The 26,262-nt window shown below is 37.4% G+C and overlaps 2 protein-coding genes across 2 annotated transcripts; one reads left to right on the forward strand and one right to left on the reverse strand.

Moving 5' to 3' along the window:
• The first annotated feature begins 876 nt into the window (after positions 1 to 876).
• Positions 877 to 4,795, forward strand: LOC108272088 (protein SPO16 homolog). Its single transcript, XM_017480250.3, has 5 exons — positions 877 to 965; positions 1,133 to 1,226; positions 3,012 to 3,183; positions 3,607 to 3,685; positions 4,376 to 4,795. The coding sequence occupies exons 1-5, from the start codon at positions 903 to 905 to the stop codon at positions 4,493 to 4,495; spliced, it is 528 nt and encodes a 175-aa protein (XP_017335739.1). The 5' UTR covers positions 877 to 902; the 3' UTR covers positions 4,496 to 4,795.
• Positions 4,796 to 4,938: 143 nt separating this feature from the next.
• On the reverse strand, positions 4,939 to 17,422 carry glmnb (glomulin, FKBP associated protein b). The gene is made up of 18 exons (XM_017480252.3): positions 17,384 to 17,422; positions 15,341 to 15,466; positions 12,692 to 12,802; positions 12,506 to 12,614; positions 11,900 to 12,152; positions 11,571 to 11,673; positions 11,309 to 11,487; positions 10,898 to 10,951; positions 10,773 to 10,803; positions 10,567 to 10,656; positions 8,995 to 9,036; positions 8,839 to 8,912; positions 8,603 to 8,687; positions 7,926 to 8,035; positions 5,668 to 5,725; positions 5,432 to 5,567; positions 5,127 to 5,218; positions 4,939 to 5,034 (listed from the first exon to the last, which is right to left on the reverse strand). The coding sequence occupies exons 1-18, from the start codon at positions 17,420 to 17,422 to the stop codon at positions 4,951 to 4,953; spliced, it is 1,776 nt and encodes a 591-aa protein (XP_017335741.1). The 3' UTR covers positions 4,939 to 4,950.
• Between the last annotated feature and the right edge of the window lie 8,840 nt (positions 17,423 to 26,262).

A 26,262-nucleotide genomic window follows, 5' to 3' on the forward strand; every position in this document is an offset into this window, starting at 1 on the left:
TGTATAACAATGTCTTATGTAACTTTAGAGACGGCCCCTTAATTTCCGCATATCTGCGAATATCGAACGTCCAACGTCAAAAGAACTTTATGCCAGTCAAAAACGGTTGAAAAGTAAAAATTAGATTTTTTTTACTTTTCTTTTTTTTAATGTAACCCCTTTTATTTATATTGCATTATATACAAATAAAATGAAAAATAATCATATATGTTCCCCCCATGATTAAAGCTGTATCTAACAAAATCCAAATAGTTTTATCTTATGGATAACATTTCATTAAAAAAAAAAAAAAAAAAGTTAAATATTGTCAATAAAATGCTACCCCGCACGGTGTTTAAAGGAATAATTAAATGAAGAAATGACACGATTAGGGAGTGAACTGTTGTGTGAGATCCTTGTTCACCGCCAGATGGCGCCATTGTTCTGTATTAGGAGAAACGCCGTTCAAACAATGTGATCAAGATAAATTACTTTCAATATAAATCACCTCAGATTTACCGGACGTCTTGATTTTAGATGTGTAATGATTGGTGATATTTCATGGAAACAAGAGCCCTCGATGGATTTATTACTCGGGAGTAATCTCCAAAAGATTTATTCCTTTCTTCATCTTCAGTAACCGTTGTATCCTGGTTTGGAGAATGAATGGGGAATAACTTCTGAAGTTCTGGATAAGCTCTAAATAAAACAAAATGACAGCTTTTCCAAAAGACTAACAGAGGCAAATTTAAAGGGAAATGAAAGCTCAGAAATCTGACAGCTCGCGGAGGTCAGTGGAGTAAAGCCGTTAAAAGCCGTACGTAACAGTCGCTTGCTCTGAGCTGTAATTCATTTTTAAAGTTAGTCGGTTAGTTTTTATTTATGAATTATTGTCTTATCTCCGTATCTTTCAAGCAGTTTAAATGGCAAATAACAACACGACGACTTTGTGGAAAACAACTGTTATTGTCAGTACTTCCCTTCAGGTAGATAAGAGAGTGAACTTTTCCACGAGCTGCTAGCTAACTAGCTAGCTATTCCTCCATGTTTGTCCCCTTTATCTGTTTAGATAGATAGAGTTAGAAGTTAGATTCGGGCCTCTGTTTGAGATGAACGTTATATATAACATTCATTCCTTTTGTTTTCTTGACAGAATAATGAAATTTCAGTGCTGCTTTTAGCACAAAAACACCTACTTCGTTACTCAGACAGTATTGAACCTGGTACACTCGTCTTTCCTCTCTCAGGTAAAATTAAAGCCAAGGTGGAGAGCGTCAGCTGTGTCTTTCTACTCCTTAATTAAATATATTTCCCTGATCTAACACATTCATCGTCATGAAGGGCTTGTTAAGATATATCACAGCAAGGAAACACCCTAAACCAGTGGTTCTCAAAGTGGAGTCCAGAGAGTCAGTCTTTGTTTAATTACATTGGTGGAAATCACAATCCACCATCATCAAGTTTATTATATTTAGGGGCCGAACACCAATGGTGAAAGCTACCTGTTGTTTTTCATATTATTATTATTATTATTATTATTATTATTATTATTATTATTATAGCTAGGGTGTCTACAGTATGGCAGCCCATAGTATCATGTGGTAAAAAGTTGTGAAATTTGGCCCACATTTAGCTACAAATACACCAGATCTGGGCCCCAAGCTCCCAAAGCTCTAGGACCACCAACAGGTCAGTTGGCCAAATTTTAAAGTATTTTTATGGCCATAAATTTTGAACTGTGTGGCCAAAATTTCAATGCCCCTAGATTCCTATGAACATGCTGAGTTCAATGGACCCTATGACATCAATTTCCACCTAATCAGATTTTCGTCCATCTTGGATTTTGTTAAAAATTTATTTTTTTCGCCACTCCTACTACAAATTTTGTCCAAATTTCACCAAATGATATCTTCAGACCAATCTGTAGAAAAGCTATCAAATGGAATTTTGATTCTCAAAACCGTTTGTAGCAAGCCAACAAATCTGGAAATCAGGAAGTGACGCTGTGTCTCATTAACGACTTTATTTACGCATTGTCACCTTACGCAGCAAATTTCAATACAGCGCATGGTGGTTAAAAGTTACAAGGACATATAGAAAATGCTTCAATCTAATCTGTGTTTCCACTACTCCTCCTAAAAAATTATACCCCAAAATTAGCATATTTGGATCATATCCAATACACCTTGGGTGGGACACCATCCAAATTCAGGGTACCATGCACACATACACATTCACATCTATGGACAATTCACCTATACTTGCATGTTGTTTGGAAGTGGGAGGAAATCAGTGAATCCATAGGAAACTCATGCAGACACAGGGAGAACATGTGAAACTCCACACAGACTGTAACCCGAGATCAGACTTGAAATAGGGATATATTTTACTAAAGGTGCAGGGTTGAGAAATACTGATTTTTAAGATTAACCAATGCCAGTGTTTTACAGTTTTTCTGCTAATCACTGTGCTGAATCATCTCTACTGAACCAGATGTCTATCTTACCTTATCTTCTGTAATGTATGTGCAATCACCACAAAGAAGTTCCCCAACAATGTTACATTCTTCACTCAGTACAGTAAAACATTTTTTTCTTATCAATGGTAGCCAGTCATACAGATTATTTGTTTAGAGAGTAGGTTGAAAAAAACACTGTGAAATGCAGAGTTCTCAAAGTGGGGTTGGGGAATCTTAGGAATCCATGATAGCCAGTGTGTGCGTGATTTTTTTTTTATTTTTGTTACAATGGTTGAAATCACACCGCATCATTAAGTTGTTGTACTTGAATCTAATAGCCATTTTGATCAAATTAATTCTGTTAGAGGAAAGGTCAGGAATTAAAAAGTAAATGGCAAAAAAAAAAAAAAAATGTGCACATTTAAATGAGGTGTCTGTGGATTTATTTTAAATTAAAGAGATTCCTGGCTTCATAAAGTTTGAGGATTAATGTTTTAACTTGCTATGCTTCTCAAACAGTTCAAAACTTTTGTTTCTGTACTTAAAATTGGTGTGATTTTAATCTCATGTACAGGTGTGGCGTTCTTGTTGATCACTCCAGAGGAATTTCCTGAAAAGGCTGAGTGTGAAGAATTCTTTAAAAAGATTGAAAAGTTCGTCCAGGTCCACAGAAACAGCTTTCTTTTGCTCCAGGCGCCAGCATATGGCGCAAGAGAACTGGAGATTGTGTCTGCAGTGCAGAACAGGTGCATATATAATTTGACCTCAATCTTGAAAACTGTGCTTTATTAATCTTAAACATTAATGAAACATTAAATGAGGCAAACAAATTAAACATTAATGAAAAATTAATGAGGCAGGAGTAGCTCAGTGGTTAAGATGTTGGACAACCAATTGGAAGGTCATGAGTACAAACCCCAGCACTATTAAGCTGCCACTCTTGGGCACTTGAGCAAGGCCCTTAACTCTCAACTACTCAGATGTATAGATGAGATAACTGTAAGCCGCTCTGGATTAGGGCATCTGCCAAATGCCATAAATATAAAAGTAAATGTACTCTGGAACTCCACTGGGCTGATGCACTGCTGAGCATTTGAAAACATGAATAAATAGGTTCTTAATAATATTGAACACACTTCTCATAGGGTGTGTTTTGATTTCTCTTCCAGATTCTTTGGCAGTAATCTCAAAGTCTTACCTGTCCGTAGTAATGGGGATGCTGTCAAGGGAATGCTGACCATCGCTAAAGTAAGTAACAAGATCTATGCTCACATTTACTTACATCTTTTATGACTTTATTAAAGATTTTCTGTCATTAGGTAATATGATATTTCAGCATTATGCTCATACAGCACTCTTCTAGGTTAATGGAACAGAAATATAGTTGCTAGAAAAAGTTTGCAAACTTTTTTTTGTCGCCAGACATTCAAAACAATTACAAGTTATATACAACAGAATGGTTTAAATAGAAGACATTTTGTGGTTTTGAATGGCCAAGTGAATATAGTGAATATGGCTGTTTAATACAAAGAAATCCCAGAGGTATAGTGATGAATTGAAACAGCTCAGTAGGGACAAATGGTGTAAAAATTCCTCTTTACTATTGTGCAAGTCTGAACTGCAGTTACAGCAAATATTTGTTGGAGGGTCATATTACTCTCTCAGTTATTAAGAACTGTAGATCATTTTTCCAGCCCTGTGAATGATTAATTACCTAGTGTTTTCAATAACAACATAAAACATACTGCTTTTTATTTGTTATTTGTTAGGCAAGTTGTTTGTTTTTTATGATCAAATTTTATGAGTAATTAATGCAAAAATTTATGAATTTTTTTTTTAAAGTATTTTTCTTGCAACTATAGTTTTTTTTGTTTTGTTTTTAATATGCTAGTTTTATTATAAGGTTATTAGATGTCACAGTGCAGTTGTACATTGCAGGCCACCAGTAGACCACATGTGGATGGTGTGCGGGAGCGGATGCGTTTAGCTCGAGCTCACATCATCGAAATAAGCCTTGAAACTTTGTTAAAGAAAGTGAACATTTTTAAGGTCATTTAATTTCCATCCACTTTATTTGAGTCTTACAGTCGCAATCCTGAGTCGCACAAACAGCACAAACACTGGCCATGTGGCCGCACTTCTACACCAACACATATAAAGGCTAATGGCTTTTATTTTCTATCCCACTTTTTAAGAATTTACCTAAAAGTTTTATTCAAGAATAACTGCTGTCTCCAGACTATTTCCTATTACAGCATCTATAAAGACTTTCTATTAACAATGCACTCGCTGAACTCTGTCAAATGTATAATATCTCATGTGTTTTCCTTGGTGTAAGTAAACAACTTCTTCTTGGCAGCTCCTGATTCGAGTTTTCTTCTTTTTCTAGCTAGTTTAATTTAATGTTTAAGTTAACAAGTGTAGCACATACAGTACATAATGATCACACTTAGGGTTGCTATTAAAAGTTGACTTGACAGGGGGAGGGGAAAGAAAAGATGGCATGGATCATGTTACACTCTCTCCTCTAGGATTTCCTCTATTCGGATGACAAGGCTCTCCATTAGATCATATGTGACAAGTGCACACTGTAGTACCTGTTAATTACAAATATGTTCACATTCAATATATTAAGGTTTAACTCACTATAACTCATTATACTAAGGATATGAGGAGAGAGATGATTTACCTTCTCCTGTGCCTCACACGGTATTCCACCTAGAGCTTTGTTTTTCACAATCATATGTTGAACTGATTTCTTTCCTGAGACCTCTTTCAATTCTAAAGGGTAAAAAATGTTAAGGGAAAAAAATCACATGCTGTTCTTTACTATGAAAAACCTTATGATAAATTAGAATAATAATAACTGGATCTGCTTTTTCAAAAATAGCAGTGTCAAAATATGGTGAAACAATTATAGATGGAAATATAATTTACAAATAGTTAAAAAGATTATCATATTTTAGACTTATGTTAAATGTGAAAATTTCTTACCCTTCGCTTTGACCTTTCTGTCCTCGTGAAGTCTTTTAAGCTCTGACCCATAGTATGATTTTGACATGCTGAGACACACACGCAGTATCTTTATGTAGCTCGCTGCAATGTTACAAAGGTCTGTCCAAATACCTGTCTGAAAAAAAACCCCAAAACAATTGGTCATCGTATTCATGGAGCTTAAATTGTTCCGTTAAAAATGTCTGTTTTGGGATATATGTGTGTTACAGACTTACAGATTTGTTTCTCTCTCTGATGAGTAGATATCTCAGAAGATTTAGAGACACCATGACCCTACAATGCAAAGATGAAATATACATACAGTATATACTCAGCGATCACTTTAATAGGAGCACCTTTACACCGGCTCACTCGTTCAGTTATCCAGTCATCCAATCACTTGACTGCAGCACAATGCATAAATGCATGCAGATACTCAAGGGCTTTAGTTAATGCTCATATTAAACATCAGAATGGGGAAAAAGTGTGATCTCTGTGACTTTAACCGTGGCATGGCTTTGGTGCCAGATGGGCTGGATGGAGTATTTCAGAAACTGCTAATCTCCTGTGAATTTCACACATCACAGTCTCTAGAGTTTACACAGAACGGTGCAAAAAACATCCTGTGAGTGGAGGGTCTGCAGGCTGAAATACCTTGTTGATGAGAGAGATCAGAGGACAATGTCCACATTGGTCTGAGCTGACAGGAAGTCTATAGTAACTCAGATAAGCACTCTGTACAACCGTGGTGAGCAGCAAAGCATCTCAGCATGCACAACACATCAAACCTTGAGTTTGATAGGCTACAAAGACCACATCAGGTTACCTTCCTGTCAACCAAGAGCAAGAATCTGAGGCTATCATGGGCACAGACTCACAGAAACTGGACAGTTAAAGACTAGAAAAATACCAGGTGATTTTTTTTTATCTAATCATCATAAGTTTTGGGGTTTTTGTTTGCTTGTTTGTTTTGTTTGTCTTAAAATAAGAGCTTTGAAATAACATATTTTAAATCACATGTTGCACCACACTGGTCAAAGGTTAAAGTAATTAATCAAAGACAGACTATCCAGAGCAGTGCATGTCAATCACTCACTCTGGTCTTATTTAGGAATGACACAAGATCTGCCCTACAGTGTCCACCTGCTTACCATATGCTCTGTGCTGCAGGATCATGGCTATTTTCCTAGATTCATCAATAAATAATTGTCAGGGCTGAATGATATCATGTGAATAAAACATCTCTCAAGGCAGAGGCAGGTGGCATACCTGGATTATGTGGTCCAATTTAGGCCTATGGTTTTACAGATTAGCATATTGACTATGATATTTTACATTACAGTGCCTGTAAAGCTTTCCCGTTGGCTCTGTTCAGTAATTATAATTGTAGTTTAACTTATTTTCATTCTCCTCCTGTTATGGAACGATGAAAGTGAATAATTACAAGACATAACACAACCACTAGGACGTGTCAGACACTTTATTACTTAAGTTGCACAGCCCTTTCTCTATGGACAATATTTCCCAGTGTTACACTGCTTTTGAACTGACCATGGACCCACGATTGCAATTTCATGATAGTTCACATGAATTTATTTGTAAGAAAATATAAGAAAGTTTTAGAGTTATGGGTACAGTGAGCATTCGTACATTTTTCTACAATGTCATCTATATTAACTGGAATGAAATCTCTATATTGCCCTTATTTGTTGAAATTCATGCGAAAGAGGTTGAGTTTATTTTTGTTGTTTAGCCTGTATAGTTTTGATCATAAAGAAATCTATCTAGCTTTGCAGTGGATTCTAATGAATTAATAACTTGCTAAAAATATATATACTCACCAGGAATCTAAAGAAATAACCTACAAAGCACAATCGTTTACTCAAAGTAAAAAAAATACACATTTTAACTAGGGGTGCAACAATCAGATGGATTGATGTGTCGATTTTAAAAAATGACAAATGAAGGAAATCCAGGCAACAATCATAAATCAATAATTACATATTATAACTGATGATGCATGTATTAGTTAAAAAAGTACAGACAACTGGTGTGTAAAAAAGTACTAATTTTTAAATGATTTAATTTTAAATGATTTAGTAGGTTGGCAAGGTGGTTGGCCTCTGTATAACTCTGATACTTAAAATAGTTCTTCTCTATGTCATCATCATTCATGACTTAACAGTAGGTCTACCCCAGAATCAGGACAAAGTTGTTCATATATCAATCAGAGGCATCTGAATCAAATTGTTTTCTGTCATACTGTATCCTAGCGGATTTAGTGGTACCGTCAAATATCAAATCGTTGCCTTAACAAACTAAATCTTATCATTTGGATGCCTTAGGTTTCTCAACACACCAAATCACATCCTTAAAAGACAAATAAATATCACGTGAAAAGCCACCATTTGTTGTCTTTTGTTTGAAAACTACCATTACATTGCTTGGAATGACTGAAACAAACATTTAGGACACAAACAAAAAACATTCCCACCTGTCCATACCATCCAATAAGTCAGTCTCTGGGCCCTGAGGTAAACTCAGAGTGTCCCTCAGGAGGACTAGCAGTAATGTCCCCTTAAACCAGCTGTCCATCTGTTCTGACTACAGATACAATTCAGATCATGGTAGGGTAAGAGCAGAAACAATGTCATTTTCTTCTGTTAAAAATATTCTCAGTAACAGTAACCCAAATATATCCCATATTGTTAGGTGTTTGTTGATGTAGTCCCTTGTAATCTGTGTATTAATGTGCTTAGTAGCAGCACTAGCAGTTTCTGAGGGGGCTCTAGCTTGTTGGTATTTGTATTAACATGAGGATAGGTTTCGCAAGTAGACAACAAATCCTGTAGATTATAACATCTCTCAAATGCTGTAAATGCAAAAGTAAAGTCAGTATATGCTAAGTAGGATAAAAATACAGTCTATTAGGAGTATTGTAAAGTGAATAAATGAATGAATTCCGGGAATTTATAATGTGCTTGGTAAAGACCATTATGAAATCTGTGCAATCTAGGAAACTCCAAGATCTTCTGATTTAAAATCTTTTTCAAGAATCTGCTTCTGACTACTTCCACTCCAAAAGTCTATCAGAAACACAAGTTTCACTTTTATACGAAGTTAGAAGTGTGGCTTCTAAATTTGAATCATTAGTAACGACCTGTATCTGACCTTGCTTGATTGCTCCACTTGATTTTTGATGTTTGTGAGAATGACACTTTCCACACCTGCGTGCTGACTGGTTTTCATTATACACCTGGAAGTGTATGAGATGTATTATTAACCAGTTTGCTTTGATTTAGCATTCCACTGTATTTACAACTGTATAATACATGTTCTGTCATATATATTCATACACTATGTGAATATACAGTACAGATGTGGAGAAAGCTGCATTACAGAGATACCTAAAGAATTTATGCTTGGCTTCCTCACTGAGTTTCTCTATAAAAAGCTGAAACACCACAAAAGCTTTTACTCTCTGAAAAGGCAAGAAAGGAATTATTATTGCATTAGTCAGGTACATTGAAATACATAATAAGTAGTGACTATACAACACTTACCAAATGCTGGATAGGACAGTGAGTCATGATTTGAATTAGGTTCTGTGTTATGAAAAGCAAAAATAGATAATTAAATAGAACATTAATCGTTTACTTGTTACTTATTTAAAGTAATTTTAAAGTGATTTTAAACATCTCAGTGTCACTGTTGGGTTTAGAAACATTCCACCAACCAGCCAACAACATTCACACTGAAAAAGGCCTAGAGTCTGGTTTTAATACACGTTGATGTTTTTAAGACGTCTAATCATTGATATCTTGAATCCGTCTGTAAGGAGAGGTTTATCTGAAATTTATAGAAAGGAGTCTTAAGTGTCAGAACTTTGTAACCGTCAGTAAGTTCTCCACCACAGGAAAGTTTTAAGAGCAGAACTTTATGCCTTCTGGATTCTCGTTCACATGAGAAACTGTATTGTTGTTGTTGGGTTTTTTAAAAATGTCTTTTTAACTTCAAGAGAGCTGGAAAAAAAGAGAAGCTGGTGAGGGAACAACTATTTATAGTTGCCATAATGTAAGTGATAACAGGAACTAACTCTTGTGTATCGTGTACGTTCCAGGATAATAAATGTATGACATCATTTATTAATACATTTAAACTTGTATTTGTTGACAAATTGTTGTGGTATAAGATGAATAAACACTTTGGCATGCCCTGTTATTGGAAAATATTCAACATCAAGTTCCTCTGCATTGTGTTAATTATTAAAAGCAGCTGGGTTAAAAAAATGTCATCAACCAAAAATATCCATCCAAAAACATTCACACATAATATGGCCTAGAGCCTGATTAACACAAATTGAGCATGGAAAAAACGTGGTGTTGGAAAAAAGTCAACACTCTGGGTTTAAAACCCCACTACTTTGCCTTCTACACTCGTACTGCTGTTCTAAGAATAGTCCACTGCCAAAATGATATCTGATCAGCAGTGGTCTGATGCAACAATCAGTAACTGTATACCTACAAAGTTCACCTACAATGCCCTCCACTATTATTGGCCCCCTTGGTAAAAAAAAAAAAAAAAAATTAATTTGGTAAAATTTGTCTTTATTGTTTAACTTTTTGATCTTTTGTTCAAAAAATTCACAAAAATATTATGCTCTCATGGATATCAAACAATTGTAAACACAACACAGATTTTTATATATATATATATATATATATATATATATATATATATATATATATATATATATATATTGCCACAATTATTGGCACCCTTTTAGTCAATACTTTGTGCTACCTCCCTTTACTTTATAGGAGTCTTCTCCTATAATGCCTGATGAGGTTGGAGAATAAATGGCGAGGGATCTAAGACCATTCCTCCATACAGAATCTCTCCAGATCCTTCAAATTTTGAGGTCCACACTGGTGGACTCTCCTCTTCAGTTCACCCCACAGGTTTTCTATGGTTTTCAAGTCAGGGGACTGAGATGGACATGGCAGGACTAGTGGCAGTCACCCATGTGTACTAAAAAATGTTAAAATATCAATGGGAATATACTTAAAATATGTTTTTCTCATATGAATTCATAGGGGTGCCAATAACTGTGTAAACCCGTGTGATTTTCTTACTTGTGTAACTGTATGAAAAATCTTCAGCTCTAGCAACTCTACTGCAAGACTGTTGTCCAGAACTCTCTCCAAGCTTTTAACATACAAGTCCTTAAGACACAGAAACAGTCGAAGTGAGATGCATAATAAACTCATTATCATTTAATGTATGTTAAGCTGACATGCTAGAATAATCTGCACAATGCTATATCAAGAGCTCATCTTACCAAACCTTTCAAGATCCATGGTTCATCTTTTCTGTGAGAATAAAAACACAATTAGGTTATTTATGATGTAATGGTCTTATTAACAATGGTCTGGTTAAATGTAATGTAAAAATGTGTCAAGTTACCTGCTCAATAAAACGTTGACGTACTCCATGTTACACTGCAGGACAAACACTGGGCTAAATTTGCAAAATGAAATGCAATATTACCACTGAGTTTCAAAAGGTTATGTTTATCCAATCTGCCTGAAGTTGTTTAGTGATTTTGGGAGAATTTAGCTTGGATTTGAAAGCGACTGTCTAATATCCAGCACAGAATGTACTTGGAATGTGTTTTTAAGCATAGTAAACATAGTGAACATAATACACAGATATGATTTTTTTTTTTTTTTTTTTTTAGATTTAATTCCTTAAAACTATTTTTTAAAACTCAGAAGGCCAACTCGTGTTCTATGCCAACAAATTTGGTAAAGACATCGTACAGTCTTGGTCAAGACAAAAAGGTGACCTTAGGAAATCTTAGTTAATGCATCCTACCTGAAAACAGCAGGGAACAGTTCAATGGCAATAAACTGGACGAAGAGCAAGTAGGCCAGGCAAGCCCTTGATTCAGACAAATGACTGTCATCTTGCCCAACTCTCTCGTCTGCTTTCCCTCTCAAGGGATAGTAGAGCAGAAGCTTGGGCAGAGGCTCCTGGATAGCTGATAGAGTAGTCTATAATGAGAAGCATAAATGAGAAAGTAGAAAGCAACTTTATTTTATTTTTTTTTATCTGGAAAGGAGCTTGTGTAGCTCACCATGATCTCTGTGGCAAAGTTCCAGAGGGGATAGTTTTGGGATGTGTGAGCCTCCCTATCGAGTTGAGCTTCAAGGAGAGGTTGCCTCAGACTCTCCATGCAGCTACACATACAAGCAAAATGCATACAAGTTCACAATTAAGACTTTGAATGAAAAAACTAGTAGCTTGTGTCAAAAATAGTAGCTTGTGTGAGGATGGAATAAGAGAAAGGTGGTGAATGTAACACAACTTTCTTTTTAATGTGTGCGTCTGTGGGGTTTTTTTTTTGTTTGTTTTGTTTTTTTACACGACTCTGAATATTCTAATTACAAAGTTATGAAAACCTACAATTTGAGAAGTACAATGTTCAGTCTCGCATGATATGTGTTTTCCACTGGACTCTTTGCATCTTGACTTTTGACTTCCTGTACAAATGGTTGTACAAAGGTCAGCAGAGCAGTGCAGCAGCGACCGAGACCGTGCACGTCTTCCTCTTCCTGTTTGCGTGTGTATGGTACCGGTAGCCTCGAGATCTGTTTGTGCAGAGCATCCAGGGCCAGGCCAAACAAGGCAGGCTTTGAATCACCAAGCTTCATCAGCACTGTGTAGAGTGGGGTGGTGGTGGGGGGAAAAGGGGTACTGTAATTACATCTGCAGACTGCAGGGGGCGGCACATTCTATCATTTCCTGTGTAGATGTTTTTTGAAATATTAAAATTCATGCTCTTTTACCTAATCACTGTAAGATGGTTATAACTACAAGGTTTCCTGTTAATAGTTCAAAGATCTCAAGATCTTATTGAGGTATTTGGAAACCTGCCTGCAATTATGTGTGTAAAAGAAATAAAATAATGGTTGTAATTATTATTAAAGCTATCAGCACCATTTTTCTCATATTTGAGCACTTGTTAGAACTGTTAGCGCTAACATTTAGCTACAACAGGTGCTTAATTACCAGGTTGAATATGTTGCATGAGCAGAGTGATGGTGTCTGCAATCGCATCCGGATCAGTTTCCTCCACTTGCTTGAGCAAGTTGTCCAGGAGGTTGTCTGCACTGCAGATCTAAAGAAGACAAACATTGTTTTCAAACTGAATGGCAATGTAAATCGGTCATGTTTGATTAAATATACATTACTTACCTGTACGAGGTATGTGATCATAGCTTGACAGTGTACAGAATCCCTCTCTTTCCTCACCACCTCCTTAATCAGTGGCCTTAGGAGACCACTACCCATAGACTTCACTATGTCCTGATTACAAAGTAAGCAACTCTTTAACTTATTAGTAAGTACATGTTTAAGACATTTTATAACACAGCACTGAAGAATTTTCTAATTCTGTTTGTCAGAAGATGGTGATTGGATTGATTTTCCAGCTTGATTAACTGCAGCTTGGGCAGTAGTGCTGACTGTAATTCAAATATAAAGTGAATTAACATATTAATATTAATGCATTTGCTCTAATACGTTATTGTTTCTATAGTAACAGTTCACTCACAGGGATTTGTGTGGTGAACGCTCCACATAATCTATGGCTAATAAAAAAAAATAATAAACAAAAAAAAACATGTCATTTAACAAAGAAAAATGCCTAATCATTAATATGGTGAAATTTTTTGTAAGGAGATCTTGAACATTTAACAGTCAGTAAATTTTCCACCACAGTAAAGTCTTCAGGACAAAGAAGTTTACGCTCATCGGCAAGAACAACGAGTCAGCATACAGAGAGGAGGTGCAGCGGCTAACGGACTGGTGCAGAGTCAACAACCTGTCTCTGAATGTGGACAAAATAAAAGAGATGGTTGTTGACTTCAGGAGAGCATGGAGCGACCACTCTCTGCTGAACATCAACAGCTCCTCCGTGGAGATCGTCAAGAGCCCCAAATTCCTTGGTGTTCACCTGACGGAGAACCTCACCTGGTCCCTCAACACCAGCTCCATAGCCAAGAAAGTCCAGCAACATCTCTGCTTTCTGTGAAGGCTGAAAAAAGCCCATCTCCCACCACTCATCCTCACCACATTCTACAGAGGAACTATTGAGAGCATCCTGAGCAGCTGCATCACTGTCTTGTTCGGAAATTGCAAGACCCTGCAGCATCTAGTGAGGACAGCTGAGAAGATCATTGGGGTCATCATAGACATTTACACCACACGCTGCATCCGCAAAGCCACCAGCATTGTTGATGACCCCACACACACTCTTCACCCTCCTGCTGTCTGGAAAAAGGTACCAAAGCATTCGGGCCTGCACGGCCAGACTGTGTGACAGCTTCTTCCCCCAAACCATCAGACTCCTCAATACTCAGAAACTTGACTGACACGCACGCACACACAAGCTTTGACTCTTTTGCATTTATGTCGCTACTGTACTTATAAAAAATATTGTATTTAATTTCTTGTCACTATTACACCCTTTACCTGGCTGCTACTGCAATAACTGCCATGTCCATAAGCTAATCTGCTGAATACTAAGCCATAGTATGTTATATTTACATTTATTCCATTTTAAATTATATTGTTACTCTTTGGCACCTATCTTTTGCACTACCTGTTATATCGGACACTTCCACACTAAAACTGTGCCGCTTGAACTAACAGAAACTGAAGTGTTTTTTTTTCTTTACTGAACAACTATGGGTCTCAATGCACCTTGTGCAGAGATTTTCACTTTCTGTAGCAGGCATTTAAAATCTCACTTCCCTTTGTACATGCATGATAGAAGCCATGTTTCCTGTTCATTGTTATACCTAAACATCTTACACTGATTTTATTTACAAATCTATTTTTTTTATTTTCTGATCTACTGAACGGACTTCTAAGATCTGGTTTAAAACACACATGCTCCTGAGACTCTGCAGGAAATAGTGGAACGGTGAAAGGATTGGGAGAAGCAAGGGCACTTAATGGAGCACTGCGTCTAAGGGCTACCAGTGAAGCGAGAAATCTGACTGATTTTCCACCAAACTACATTTTTACACCCAAGGGGTGAAAAGGCCAGTCATTTAGGAATTACAGCAAAGTGATGGTTTTGTAGGAACAGCTACTTCCTGGAGTTCACCTTCCTCAGTGGGACAGAATGATGGCAGAGCTGTGACTGTGTTCTAGTAATGACTTGTGTCTTGGAGATTTGAAACTGCGAAGCTGCTTTATTATTTTTTTATTGTCAATTTCCTGATGTGTGTAGGGCAGTTCAAATCAAGTCAAGTGTTTTTTTTTTTGTTTGTTTGTTTTTGTCATTCCTCTAAATAGCTTGTATACAATTGAACGAAATGACGTTTCTTCAGGACCATGGTGTAACACGGAACGGTACGCAAGACTACATAAAGTGCAAATACACAACTGTGTGAGATGAGTGCAAGACAATAAATATACAGAACAAAACAATAAATACACAGGACAGTAAATACACAACACTGTAAATACACAGGACAATAGAGAGACAGAACATAAACTGTAAACATAGACTGTAACTGTTAGCTATTGTGTAATGTAACAGCACAAGTATAGCAGCAATACTGACAGCAAAAATGAGATCCATAGTATAAACTGGATGATGTAGCTATGTCCAGTAAAGTGCAGTGTGCAGTAGTACTGACTCTTACTGGGTTAGTTCATGTCTAGTGGTATGAGTCCTACTGGGTTAGGGTGGGGCATGGGCTCAGTTATAAAATCTGTTGATTGTGAGCATAGAAAATGCATGATTTGCAGGCATGTGAAAATGAACATGGAACTTTTTAAGCAAGACTTTTGCGGAAGCATGCCAACATCGCAATGACCAGAAAGACTCACCTGATTTTTCTCATCGCTGATAAAATCCAGCAGTTGTGCACTGTCACCCTGAGCAATGCACATTTGACCAACGTTCAGAAAGAGTTCATGATCTTCTGCTTTCAAATCTTTTCCCTGGGTATTTCTCTAAAACAGAAGTATTTTTGCACTCTTATTATTCGAATGATTTAATTGTCTCAAGGCTCTGCTTAAGGAGATGTACTTTTAAATAATGGACATTCAGTTGCATTACATTGCTATCCATTGTGTTACATTGATAGGCACATTTCTGGGTATTTTCTAGTCATAGTGGTCATAGCACAACGTAACACTTTGTTTTTTCTACACTATTATTCTAATGTGAATGTGTTATAATAATTCTAGTGATAGCGCTTTATTTTACAGTACAGTTAGTAACTGGTAATTAATAATGAAGTATGTAGTAATTAGCTGTAATTATATGAAATGATGTGGTGAGTAACTAGTATGTCATAGGTAAGTAAGTAAGAGCTAAGTAATATATAAGCATGGGGTAATTACAAGTATTTTGGGGTAAATACCAAATTGTACATGTATATATTGTATTGGATATGGAGTGTGTTTTAACTTATGTGAAAATGAACAGGTTTCTACTCAAAGATTCACTTAATTGCAACTTCCCCACCCAATTAATACCTCAACATGGCAGTGGCCATGATGTATTCTGAACTTTATTTTGTGGACAATGGCTGAGCTGTGATAAGAGACCAGTGCATCAGTTGATAGGTGGCCTTCATAGTACATAGTGCCATAAGACAAGAGAATAGCTGCAGTTTAATTACCATGTACAATATACAGTGCATTACATTTTACAATACTTGTAAAATGTATTTGTATTGCCTGGTTATGTTTTTCTTATGACAAAGACAGTCCTGGTTCTATTGTTTTACAAAGGAGTTACTTGTATATGTACCTACAGTATAATATTGCTTATATCTGATTATGGTCTGAATACCACAAAGATGGGAATAGTTACCCTAAACAAAATATACTTTATTTTACCACATTATTACAGAGGACCTACTAATAAATCCACCATCCATCCATTTTCCATACTGCTCATCCTACACAGGGTCAGGGGGGAGCCTGGAGTCTATTCCAAGGAACAAGGCGTTGGACAAATCCATCGCAGGGCACAATTGCAGACATATTCACACACACTACAGACAATTTGGAAATGAGAATTCAGCATACAACTCATGTCTTTGGGCTGGGGGAAGAAACCGGAGTACCAGGGGGGAAACCCCCCGAAGCACGGGGAGAACATGCAGGCTCTGTGCACACAGTGTGGAGGTGGGATTCGAACACCTCAACCATGGAGGTGCAAAGCAAATGTGCTAACCACTAACCCACCATGCTCCCCTAAATCTACCAATTGTGTAAAAATATATACTTTCCAAATTTTTTTCATAATATTTGAATACTGATAATGATTACGTAAATACTGAAACAATATGTGTTTTCTATGCTAGCTATTACATTTACAAAGTACAATATACTAAGTAATACTATTACTTGTACATACCACATCATTATTATTATTGCCTTATGGCCCCAAGTACTATAGACACCTGAACTTTCTGACCTATTAAATACTAACTGCTACGGGGCGGCTGTGGCTTAGGTGGTAGAGCGGGTTGTCCACTAATCGTAGGTTTGGCGGTTCAATTCCCGGCCCACGTGACTCCACATGCCAAAGTGTCCTTGGGCAAGACGCTGAACCCCAAGTTGCTCCCGATGGCCAGTTAGCACCTTCATTGCAGCTCTGCTACCATTCTTGTGTGAGTGAGTGTGTGAATGAGACACTGTGTAAAGCGCTTTGGATAAAAGCGCTATATAAGTGCGCCATTTACTATTTACTTCCCAATGAATTACCTATTAATTAACAGTTACTCCTCAAACTGTAAAATACAATGCAGCCATTCTAATACTAACGCCAGTTTTAATTCTAATTTGAACAGTTCTTCATACATCTACTAATGAATACATATACCTTTTCATTCACATGATTTGCTGTTCACTCACCCATCTCTGAATTATATCATCCAGTTGATGCGCTGCCATTGTTAAGCGTCAGTCCTGCCACAGCCTGCCCTGCAAATGGCCTCAATCAGTTCCGGATTAGTTACTATTCCTCTCTGCTCTTTGATCACAGAGATTTTTTGGAGTGATACATACACAAAAGAGTCTAGCAAGCCATGATGTTGAGACCGAATTGTATGAAAGGACAGCAGCATGGAGAGCTCTCTTTGTAAAGCTCTTATTAAGCACAGTGTCTGAGTGTGTGCTAATAGGATTACACCAGAGCAATCTGACATGCACTCAAGCAGGACACATTTCTCGAAAGCTCTAGAGAAGAATCACTCAATCCCAAATCTTCTTGTTAATCATTTCACGGGCATCTCTTGGGTCCACAGGTTTATGTATTTATTAATTTCTGGATTATGTCTGCTTCTTTGACATTCAGGGTTCAATACCTGGTCATGTTATGGATCATACAGAGTACACTGACTCACAATAGTTCTCTCAGACACTAGTTATTTAAACATGTTATGCCATGGAAATATTGAAAAGACATCCGTGATTGCTTGGGTTGCGAGTCTTTTTTTACATAAAGCCTTAATCCAACATTTCTCTGATGTATGAAACATGATACGGGCCCTGTGTTTGACTTCCTGTTCAGTGTATGGAAAGAAGACCCTGATTTTAGCTCAATGGATGAGGACAAGGTTTGAGCACTAGGATTTAACCTGCAGCTGGTTTGATGGTTTGCTCTGTCTATTGCTGTGTGATGAAAGGCCAAACACAAAAGACATAGTGCAAATAGAGTGTATGGAAGAGCACGCCTGTCGCGTGTCTGCCTCAGATTTGCTCCTGCTTAATTGGAGACTGCTGATTCAGTGTTTTGACAGCAGACAGTGATGTTTATTAGGAGTAAGGAAAGAAGTGTCTCTTTGCTAGACGACGCTGACAGATCTATAGGGCTGGTGATGTCAGATGTTTGACATTTCTCTTGTTGTTTCCTCATTGTTTATTTCAGACACAGCGGAAATGCATTTGAAAAGGATATACAGGCTTTATAGGGCAGATTCACTGAACCTATACTACTACACCTGGATTTTTTTTTATGTATTTTTTGTGAGTACACTGATTAAAAAGGGATCAGTCATACTTTCTCTAAGTTCTGTCAGTGTTTTCTCTCTAATAACTGTTCTTGTGTGTATATTATGAAACATTCTTCATGTAATCCAACTGCTCATTGTTCAGCATGAGCTTTGCTAAAGGCATGTGTTAAGTAGCAGACCTGCATCAGGTCAGTGCTATCGCATAACCATGTATTTTTTAATAGGTGCCAGCAACAAGACCTCCAACAATACCACCGTAACCTGATTACCTGACACACATATTGACCTTTCAGGCTTAGATCATTGAGAGCACAGTGGAATCTGTATGATATTTAGCACATGTTCATTCATATCATCGTTGTCTTGATTTTGTCATGAATGATCATGAAATATATGCTAGAATTGAAAAACTGTATTATAGATCTCTTTTACTATCTCTCTGCTAGTTTTGAGCACCGTAGTCTTCAGAGAATTTGTCCAGAACTGAAGTTGTCTGCCAAAATATGTCCCCATTGCTCAGTTGGCATGTCATAAAAAAAGGTGTTCTGTTTAAAGCTCTTTCCCCTGTGACTCTGTGTTAGCTTCACATGCCTTGCCTATTGCTAGACCGTTGCATTTTAGTCTTTTTACATACAGTATAAACATCTAAATCATCCTGATTGTTGTATTCATGTTAAATAAAATGTCAAATGGTCGTTACTATGACGTGAACAATAGGAAAATACTGTACAGTGTAGCTTCATTGTATTATAGCAGAGGGGTTGTTATTCACAAAGGGAGAGGCTGCAGCCAATCAAAAGCCACACTCAATTCCACTTGTTTAATTAATTGATTTTGGTTGAAAACAACAAATAGTTTTGGTTCCTGTTTAGCTGGAATGAAAACCTGCAGCCACACCACCCCTTTGCAGATCAGATTGAAACCCCTGGTGTTATGGGAAAGGGGTTCCTCTATAACAGTTCCTTTATAGCATAGGCAGGGGTCCACCACTATCAAATTATTTTACAATCCAAAATGTTAGAGAATCTCTGCTTTATAGGATAAGGAGAAATGTGAGATGGAATTTGTTTTCTGGTGATGTCTGTACAGTTTATACAATATCAATAGTTTGCCCCCCAATGAAATGCAGACTACATCTGACACTATTACATGGTTGAAACTGGATGTCCCCACGCAGTAATGACTAGCTACTATTAATTATTCTGTAACCACAACAAAACAAATAAGAAAGCTATGAAGTTACAAGAGTGAGTAAGTCTGAAAGCTTACATACATTTCGCATGATTATGTGACTAATATTTGATCATGTGAAAAACACCTTAAGGTGAAGATATGAATGTTGTGCTCTGAAATCGCACGTGTGACCTCAAGTAAATGGATGTGGTGTCATGTTCAAGAGAATTATTCTTGTGAGAAAATCCCATCTGGAAATGAAACTGCATATCCTACCTTACGTGAAATTGAGTTGTAAAAAATAAAAACAAATGCATTACAGCTGAATATAGTGTTTTTGCTGGCACAATTTGATTTGTTTACAGCAAACTGGAGTCATACCACTTGACCTCTATTTAGTATCTCATGGCCTCATTACACTGTGCATACAGTTTATTGTTGGAGCACCTTGGTTGCAGAACCATGGTTGCGTCTGAATATCCCTAGTACCCTACTATACAGTATGCATAAAGCAATAGGCCAAAGCAGTAGTATGTCCGAATTCTCAGTGTTAATAAAGCAGTAGGCGAGAAATACCCGGATGACCTTCCGCCTCGATTCTGCAGTAGGTAACCAATGGATACGGTGCTATCCCATAATGCAATGGGACTGGCGCAGAAGAGCTGTCAGAATCAAAAATGGTAGCAAGCAGCGCATCGGCTCTTTTGAAGTTGTAGGTCACATGACAATGCCAACATGGCGGATGTAGTATGTCCGCATTGTATTCATACTACACACATATACTGGTCAGTATGTACCAAATCAACAGCTGAGCTGTCAGAAGGTACTGTCATAGTACGCTATTTCGGAGGCAGTGCATGTATCAGATGCTTCTGCTCAAGAAAAATCAGGCAAGCTCAGAGGTGTGAAATACACACAGGCGATTATAATAATCTGAATGGTGCACACAGAAGATCAGTTTAATCATGTGCTTAACCCATCTGTGAATACGCGTAACTTTCCCTGCGTGACATGACTTTTGTATCAATTCTCTGAATGTGCGCCAATGTCTTCACACGATGTCAATCGCATTTTTTTCCTGATACTGGCAACAGCATGGTGTCAGGCACATCAACATTTATTAGGCCTAAACTGAAGACAACTTACACTTTAAATGCCTGAATTCCAGGTAGGCCTCTGTCCTGTGCATGTTACATCTTAGTTACACTCTGGGACCAGAGGGAGGAAGAAACAACAGATCCATACTTCCACACCAGCACAGCTATAGCTGAAACCTGTGTGCCCTTTGGTAAATCGACATTTTGATGGCAATTACTAGTGTTGACTTGTTCCCAATCAATATATACAGAGTGGGAACCTTCAAGTGCAGCCTGTATTTTGAGTAGAGACACTGTGTGTGCATGTGTGTGTGTGTGTGTGTGCATGTTAGTGATCAATACGCAATATGTCGGCGCCTGGTTACCCCAGCAACGGAGCCCCATCTCTACGGGCAACTCCCTTCAGCAACAGAGGTTGAGATGTTGCATGTGAACAGGCTGTCAAAAGGATTTTGTCACTCCACTCATTCTGTGGTATTTGGAGATGCAGCCGCGCTGCACTGAGCAGTTCCTGTGTCTTTTTCTTGAGGTGATGGAGGCTTTTAGCTTGTTTTCCTCCCTCCCTCCCTTTGGCCTCCATTTTTCCATTTGAGTGCCTACTCAAGAGTTAAGTCTAATAATATGTCTCACCCACTGGCCAGTGCTTCAGGTCAGTCAGCATCCATTTTGTTCTCTGCTTAATTAATCTTATCTGTTTAATTGAAACAATATTGCGTGTAACATTTTTAAAGATAAGTAGGAAAGACACATACAGTAAGTGCTTGTACAAGAATAAATTTTACTACTGACTCTAACGAGGATCATTTGATACATATTCTGTTGTACAGTTTATGTCACAAATCTCTCTACAGTCACGTCTGTGCATTTACAGAAGAGTGTTGTAGACGAGTCTCTGACTGAACCGGGTGGTGTGCCGCTTAGAAGAACTTTGATACGATGCAAGCAGATCAGGTTCTTCTTGGCATCATAAATGTTTCAGAGCAAGCAAGAGTGGAGTCTCAGCTCCATCAGAGAGCCCCCACAGACCGGATCTGTGTCCTGTGCTCATGCTTCACTGCGTTACTATAGGCCTCAGTGTATTATTGTGCAATGTTCTGATTAAAGAGATTTGACACTGCATTTATACAGTGGGAGGAAATAAGTATTGGACACGTCAACATTTTTTTCAGTAAATACATTTCCTATTAGGCTATTCACATGAAATTTTCACCAGACATCAGTATTAACTCAAGAAATCCGCAAATATAAAGGATTCACAACATTAAAGTCCATAAATAAAGTTTTGTGTAATAAAGTGGAATGACACAGGAAAAAATGTATTGAACACACTAATTGAAATGTATTTAATACATAGTGGAGAAGCCTTTGTTTGTAATGACAGCTTCAAGACGCTTCCTGTATGAAGAAATTAATTGGTCGCAGTATTCAGGTGTGATTTTGGCCCATTCTTGTAAACATATTGTCTTTAAATCTTGTTCAGTTGGATTCAAGTCAGGTGATCGACTGGGCCATTCTAACACTTTGATTTTTTTTCTCTGAAAGCAGTTGAGAGTTTCCTTTGCTGTATGCTTTGGATCATTGTCCTGCTGGAAAATCTATTTATGTCTCATCTTAATCATTCTGGTGGATGGCAGCAGATTCTTCTCAAGAATCTCCCAGTAAAGGGCTCCATTCATCGTTCCTTCAGTTATATGAAGTCTGCCAGTACCATGTGATGAAAAACAGCCCCACACCATGATGCTTCCAAGTCCAAACTTCACTGTTGGTATAGTGTTTTTAGGGTGATGTGCAGTGCCATTTATTCTCCAAACATGGTGTGTAGTATGACAAGCAAAAGGACAGCACCTCTTCTGCCTCTAAGTGTTTCTGGAGCTCATTCTGAGTGATCCTTGGCTCTAAGGCTGCACTTCTGCCTATTCTTGTGAGCTCCTGTGCGTGACCAGTTGATGTGATGTGAGTGATGTTGCTTCTACTTCTGGATAATGGCCCCAATGCTGCTTACTGGAGGATTCAGAAATTTTGAAATACGTCTGTATCTGATTCCATCAATATGTTTTGCAACAATAAGGTTGTGAAGGTCTTGGGAGAGCTCTTTGCTTCTACCCATCATGAGATGTTTCTTGTGTGACACCTTAGTAATGAAAAGCCTTTTTATAAACCATAAATTTACTAACCCAACTGATATTAATTTGCACAGATAGGAGGCATAATAACTTACGGATTTCAGCTCGTTCCTTGCCTTACCTTGCCTTGTTCAATACTTTTTTCCTGTGTCACTCCACTTTATTACACATAACTTTATTTATGGACTTTAATGTTATGAACTCTTTATACTTCTGGATTTCTTGAGTTAATACTGATGTCTGGTGAAAATTTCAAGTGAATAACCTCATTGGAAATATATTTACTGAAAAAAATGTTGGCACGTTAAATACTTATTCCCCCTGCTGTATTCATGGTGTATATTTATTAACCCTTATGATAAAAGTTACACAAGCATCACAAATAATCACACAATCTTACATGCCTTTTTTAGACACTTCATGTTATGTTTACAGGTAATGCTTGTGTTTTAATTTCTCCACGTGTGATTATTTCACATCGTTCATTTATTTGTTCACATGCAATGCATGTGGTTTTGTTTTTCACATGATTCAGTATTTACTTGAATTCACAAGTACATTTTAAGAGTACGACATGGTGAAATGCGCCACATGTGATCACATATTACTCACATAATAATGTGAAAAACATGAACAGTTTTACCATAATGGCTGTTGTTCAATGAAAGTGTGTTTTCAGATACAAGTTGTTGTGCTTAATGAACAGTGTTGATCTGTTCATAGCTCGCTGCCCATCACAGGCTTGAATAACGACAACACTAAAACAGCATCACAGCTGTTCATGTAGTTGACTCCCTCAGTAAGATGACTGTTGTGTTTTACACGCAGCATGTCTGAGGGAGCGTGTGAAAAAATGTGGAAGTGTGTTTTTGAAATTGAGGTTGTCCGCACCCCCCCCCCCCCCCCCCCGCCCCCCGTAGAGCAGGTGTTTTGTTATATTACACTGACACACACAGAAAGAAATGTTTAGCAGAAGTGCTTGCTAGCTCACAATCGGTTTGATTCTTCAGTAGAAAAACACGACCTTCCTGAGTTCCCTGAACAGACATTAGTACAGGCTTGAGCAACCCTACATCCAAGCAACAAATCATTCATTAAATCAGAACATCAAAAGCAACTTTACTTGAATGCCTTAGCATTAATTTTTTATTATATCTAAGAAAAAATCTTTTGTCTTTTTTTTACCCCGTTTTTTTTTTTCTGCTTGCTTGCTTTCTCTCTCTCTCGCTCTCTCTCGCTCTCTCTCTGTCTGTCTCTCCCCTTTGTGATCTTACCATATGCTTGACTTGGCTTGTAATGGATCTTATGAATTTTTCAGAGAGATTCATAGCTTCCATCATCCCTGGTTATGTCGATGACTGTATCACCGAGCAGTCCCTTTTTTTTCCGCTTGAAAATCACACATTGTTTATAGAGACAAGATTTAAACTGACTGAAATAGAGGAGCACTGCTTTAACACTGAGCTGCTAAAGGTCTTTCCCTGTTACCAGCAAGGATTATGCTACCTAATGCATCTGAAACACTTGACTACACCAGGCTTCAGAGTCTTCATAGCACTTTTCTGTACATTCATATGACAGGTTTGGGGAAGCAAGAGAATTTGTATTACAGGAATAACATGTGGTTTAGCGTTTATACCTTTTAGTAACAGCTCCTGAGCTTCTTGAACCTTCTAATCATGTCAAATCTATGGCAAGTGTTTTAGTTTTTAGTGCTTTCATGCTCTTTGGCAACATGGTAACAAAGGTGATGTACGTGTCGTATCAAAAGAGAGGGGTTTTAAATAATAGCTTGATAATTTATTGTTTTATTCAGATGGAATAAATAGGAGTTATTTTAGTTATTTTGTTATCAGTTATATTTAGTTTATGAGTATATTTTTTAAAAAAACTAAATATACACAGTGTATGGGCAAAAGTATGTGGACACCTGACCAGAGGTTTATGTATCTCACATGATTTTAATCATTGAAATAATTTACACTGACTCACTAACAGTGTGCTTTCATAGTAGGTTTTACTCCAAACCTGTGATATGATTTGGAGTTAATTTATTCGATCATAGACTCAAATACATCATTTGATCTTTGCATGACATCTTGAATAACTTACTCCTTACTCACATTTGTCAACATTTCTTGTATTCAGCAATAAGGGTCATTTATCGGAAATACATTTCTTGTTACTGTTAATATATCAGAGTTGGCGAGCAAGAAAGGGATATGTCAAGTTGAACTTTACTGAAGGTCCAAAATAGCTGAGTATTGTAAAAAACTGAATTTAATAGGACATAGTGTTACAAAAATACAAAAAGTTTTTCCTCAGTTAGCCTATGTTGTGTGATTATCTAAACCTTCACTTATCCAGAGCTGATTGGTTTAGTGCAATCTGTAATGCCAATACTCCAATCTTCTCTGAGTGCCAGTTGATCAGTCAGTGATATGTAATGTTAAATGAAGCAGGTAAACATGTCTTTAGACCTTGTTGGACCCTGTTTGAGCAGCAGGTTGGACTCTGCACTGGATCCTTACTGAGGCGACTAATGGAAAAGCTTTCAACATTGGAAAACTGAGGAAAATGTCAGCTCACATTTGACCATTGTGCCTGTTCTGGTGTCCCTCTGTTGTAGACACTTCCACTGGTCTGGCCATCCTGGACCCCCATCCCACACACAGACACACACACACACGCACACACACACACACACACTCCCCTCATCATCCCTCCACTCCCGCCTTTCACATTAAACTGCTTCTTCACTTCAGGGAATGTGATGGGTGCAGAGGGACTTGCCTTCTTAAACAGTCTTGAGAACAACCAGGGCTTCAGGAATAAAAGTGCTTAGAGGTTGTTTTGTGTGTGTGTGTGTGTGTGTGTGTGTGTGTGTGTGTGTGTGTGTGTGTGTGTGTTTGTATATATACACACACACACACACACACACACACTCACACACACACACACACACACATATATATATATATATATATATATATATATATATATATATATATATATAATATTATATTATATATATATATATATATAGTCTTTATTGTTTAACCTTTTCAATTAAATTCAATTATTATTATTATTATTATTATTATTATTATTATTATTATTATTATTGTTGTTGTTGTTGTTGTTGTTGTTGTTGTTGTTAATATTGGCTATACTATGATATGAGGATATGAGGCTGTGTGTGTGTGTGTGTGTGTGTGTTTTGGAGGGTCTTGTACATGGCCAAAAGTTTGTGGACACCTGACCATAGCACCCATATGTGCTTGTTGAACATCCAATTCCAGACATAGTCCCCCTTTGCTGTTATAATAACTTCCACTTTTCTGGGTAGGCTTTCCACTAGATTTTGGAGTGTGGCTATGGGAATT

The sequence above is a fragment of the Ictalurus punctatus genome, chromosome 11 (assembly GCF_001660625.3).
Source record: "Ictalurus punctatus breed USDA103 chromosome 11, Coco_2.0, whole genome shotgun sequence".
In the NCBI taxonomy this organism is placed as follows: Eukaryota; Metazoa; Chordata; class Actinopteri; order Siluriformes; family Ictaluridae; genus Ictalurus; species Ictalurus punctatus.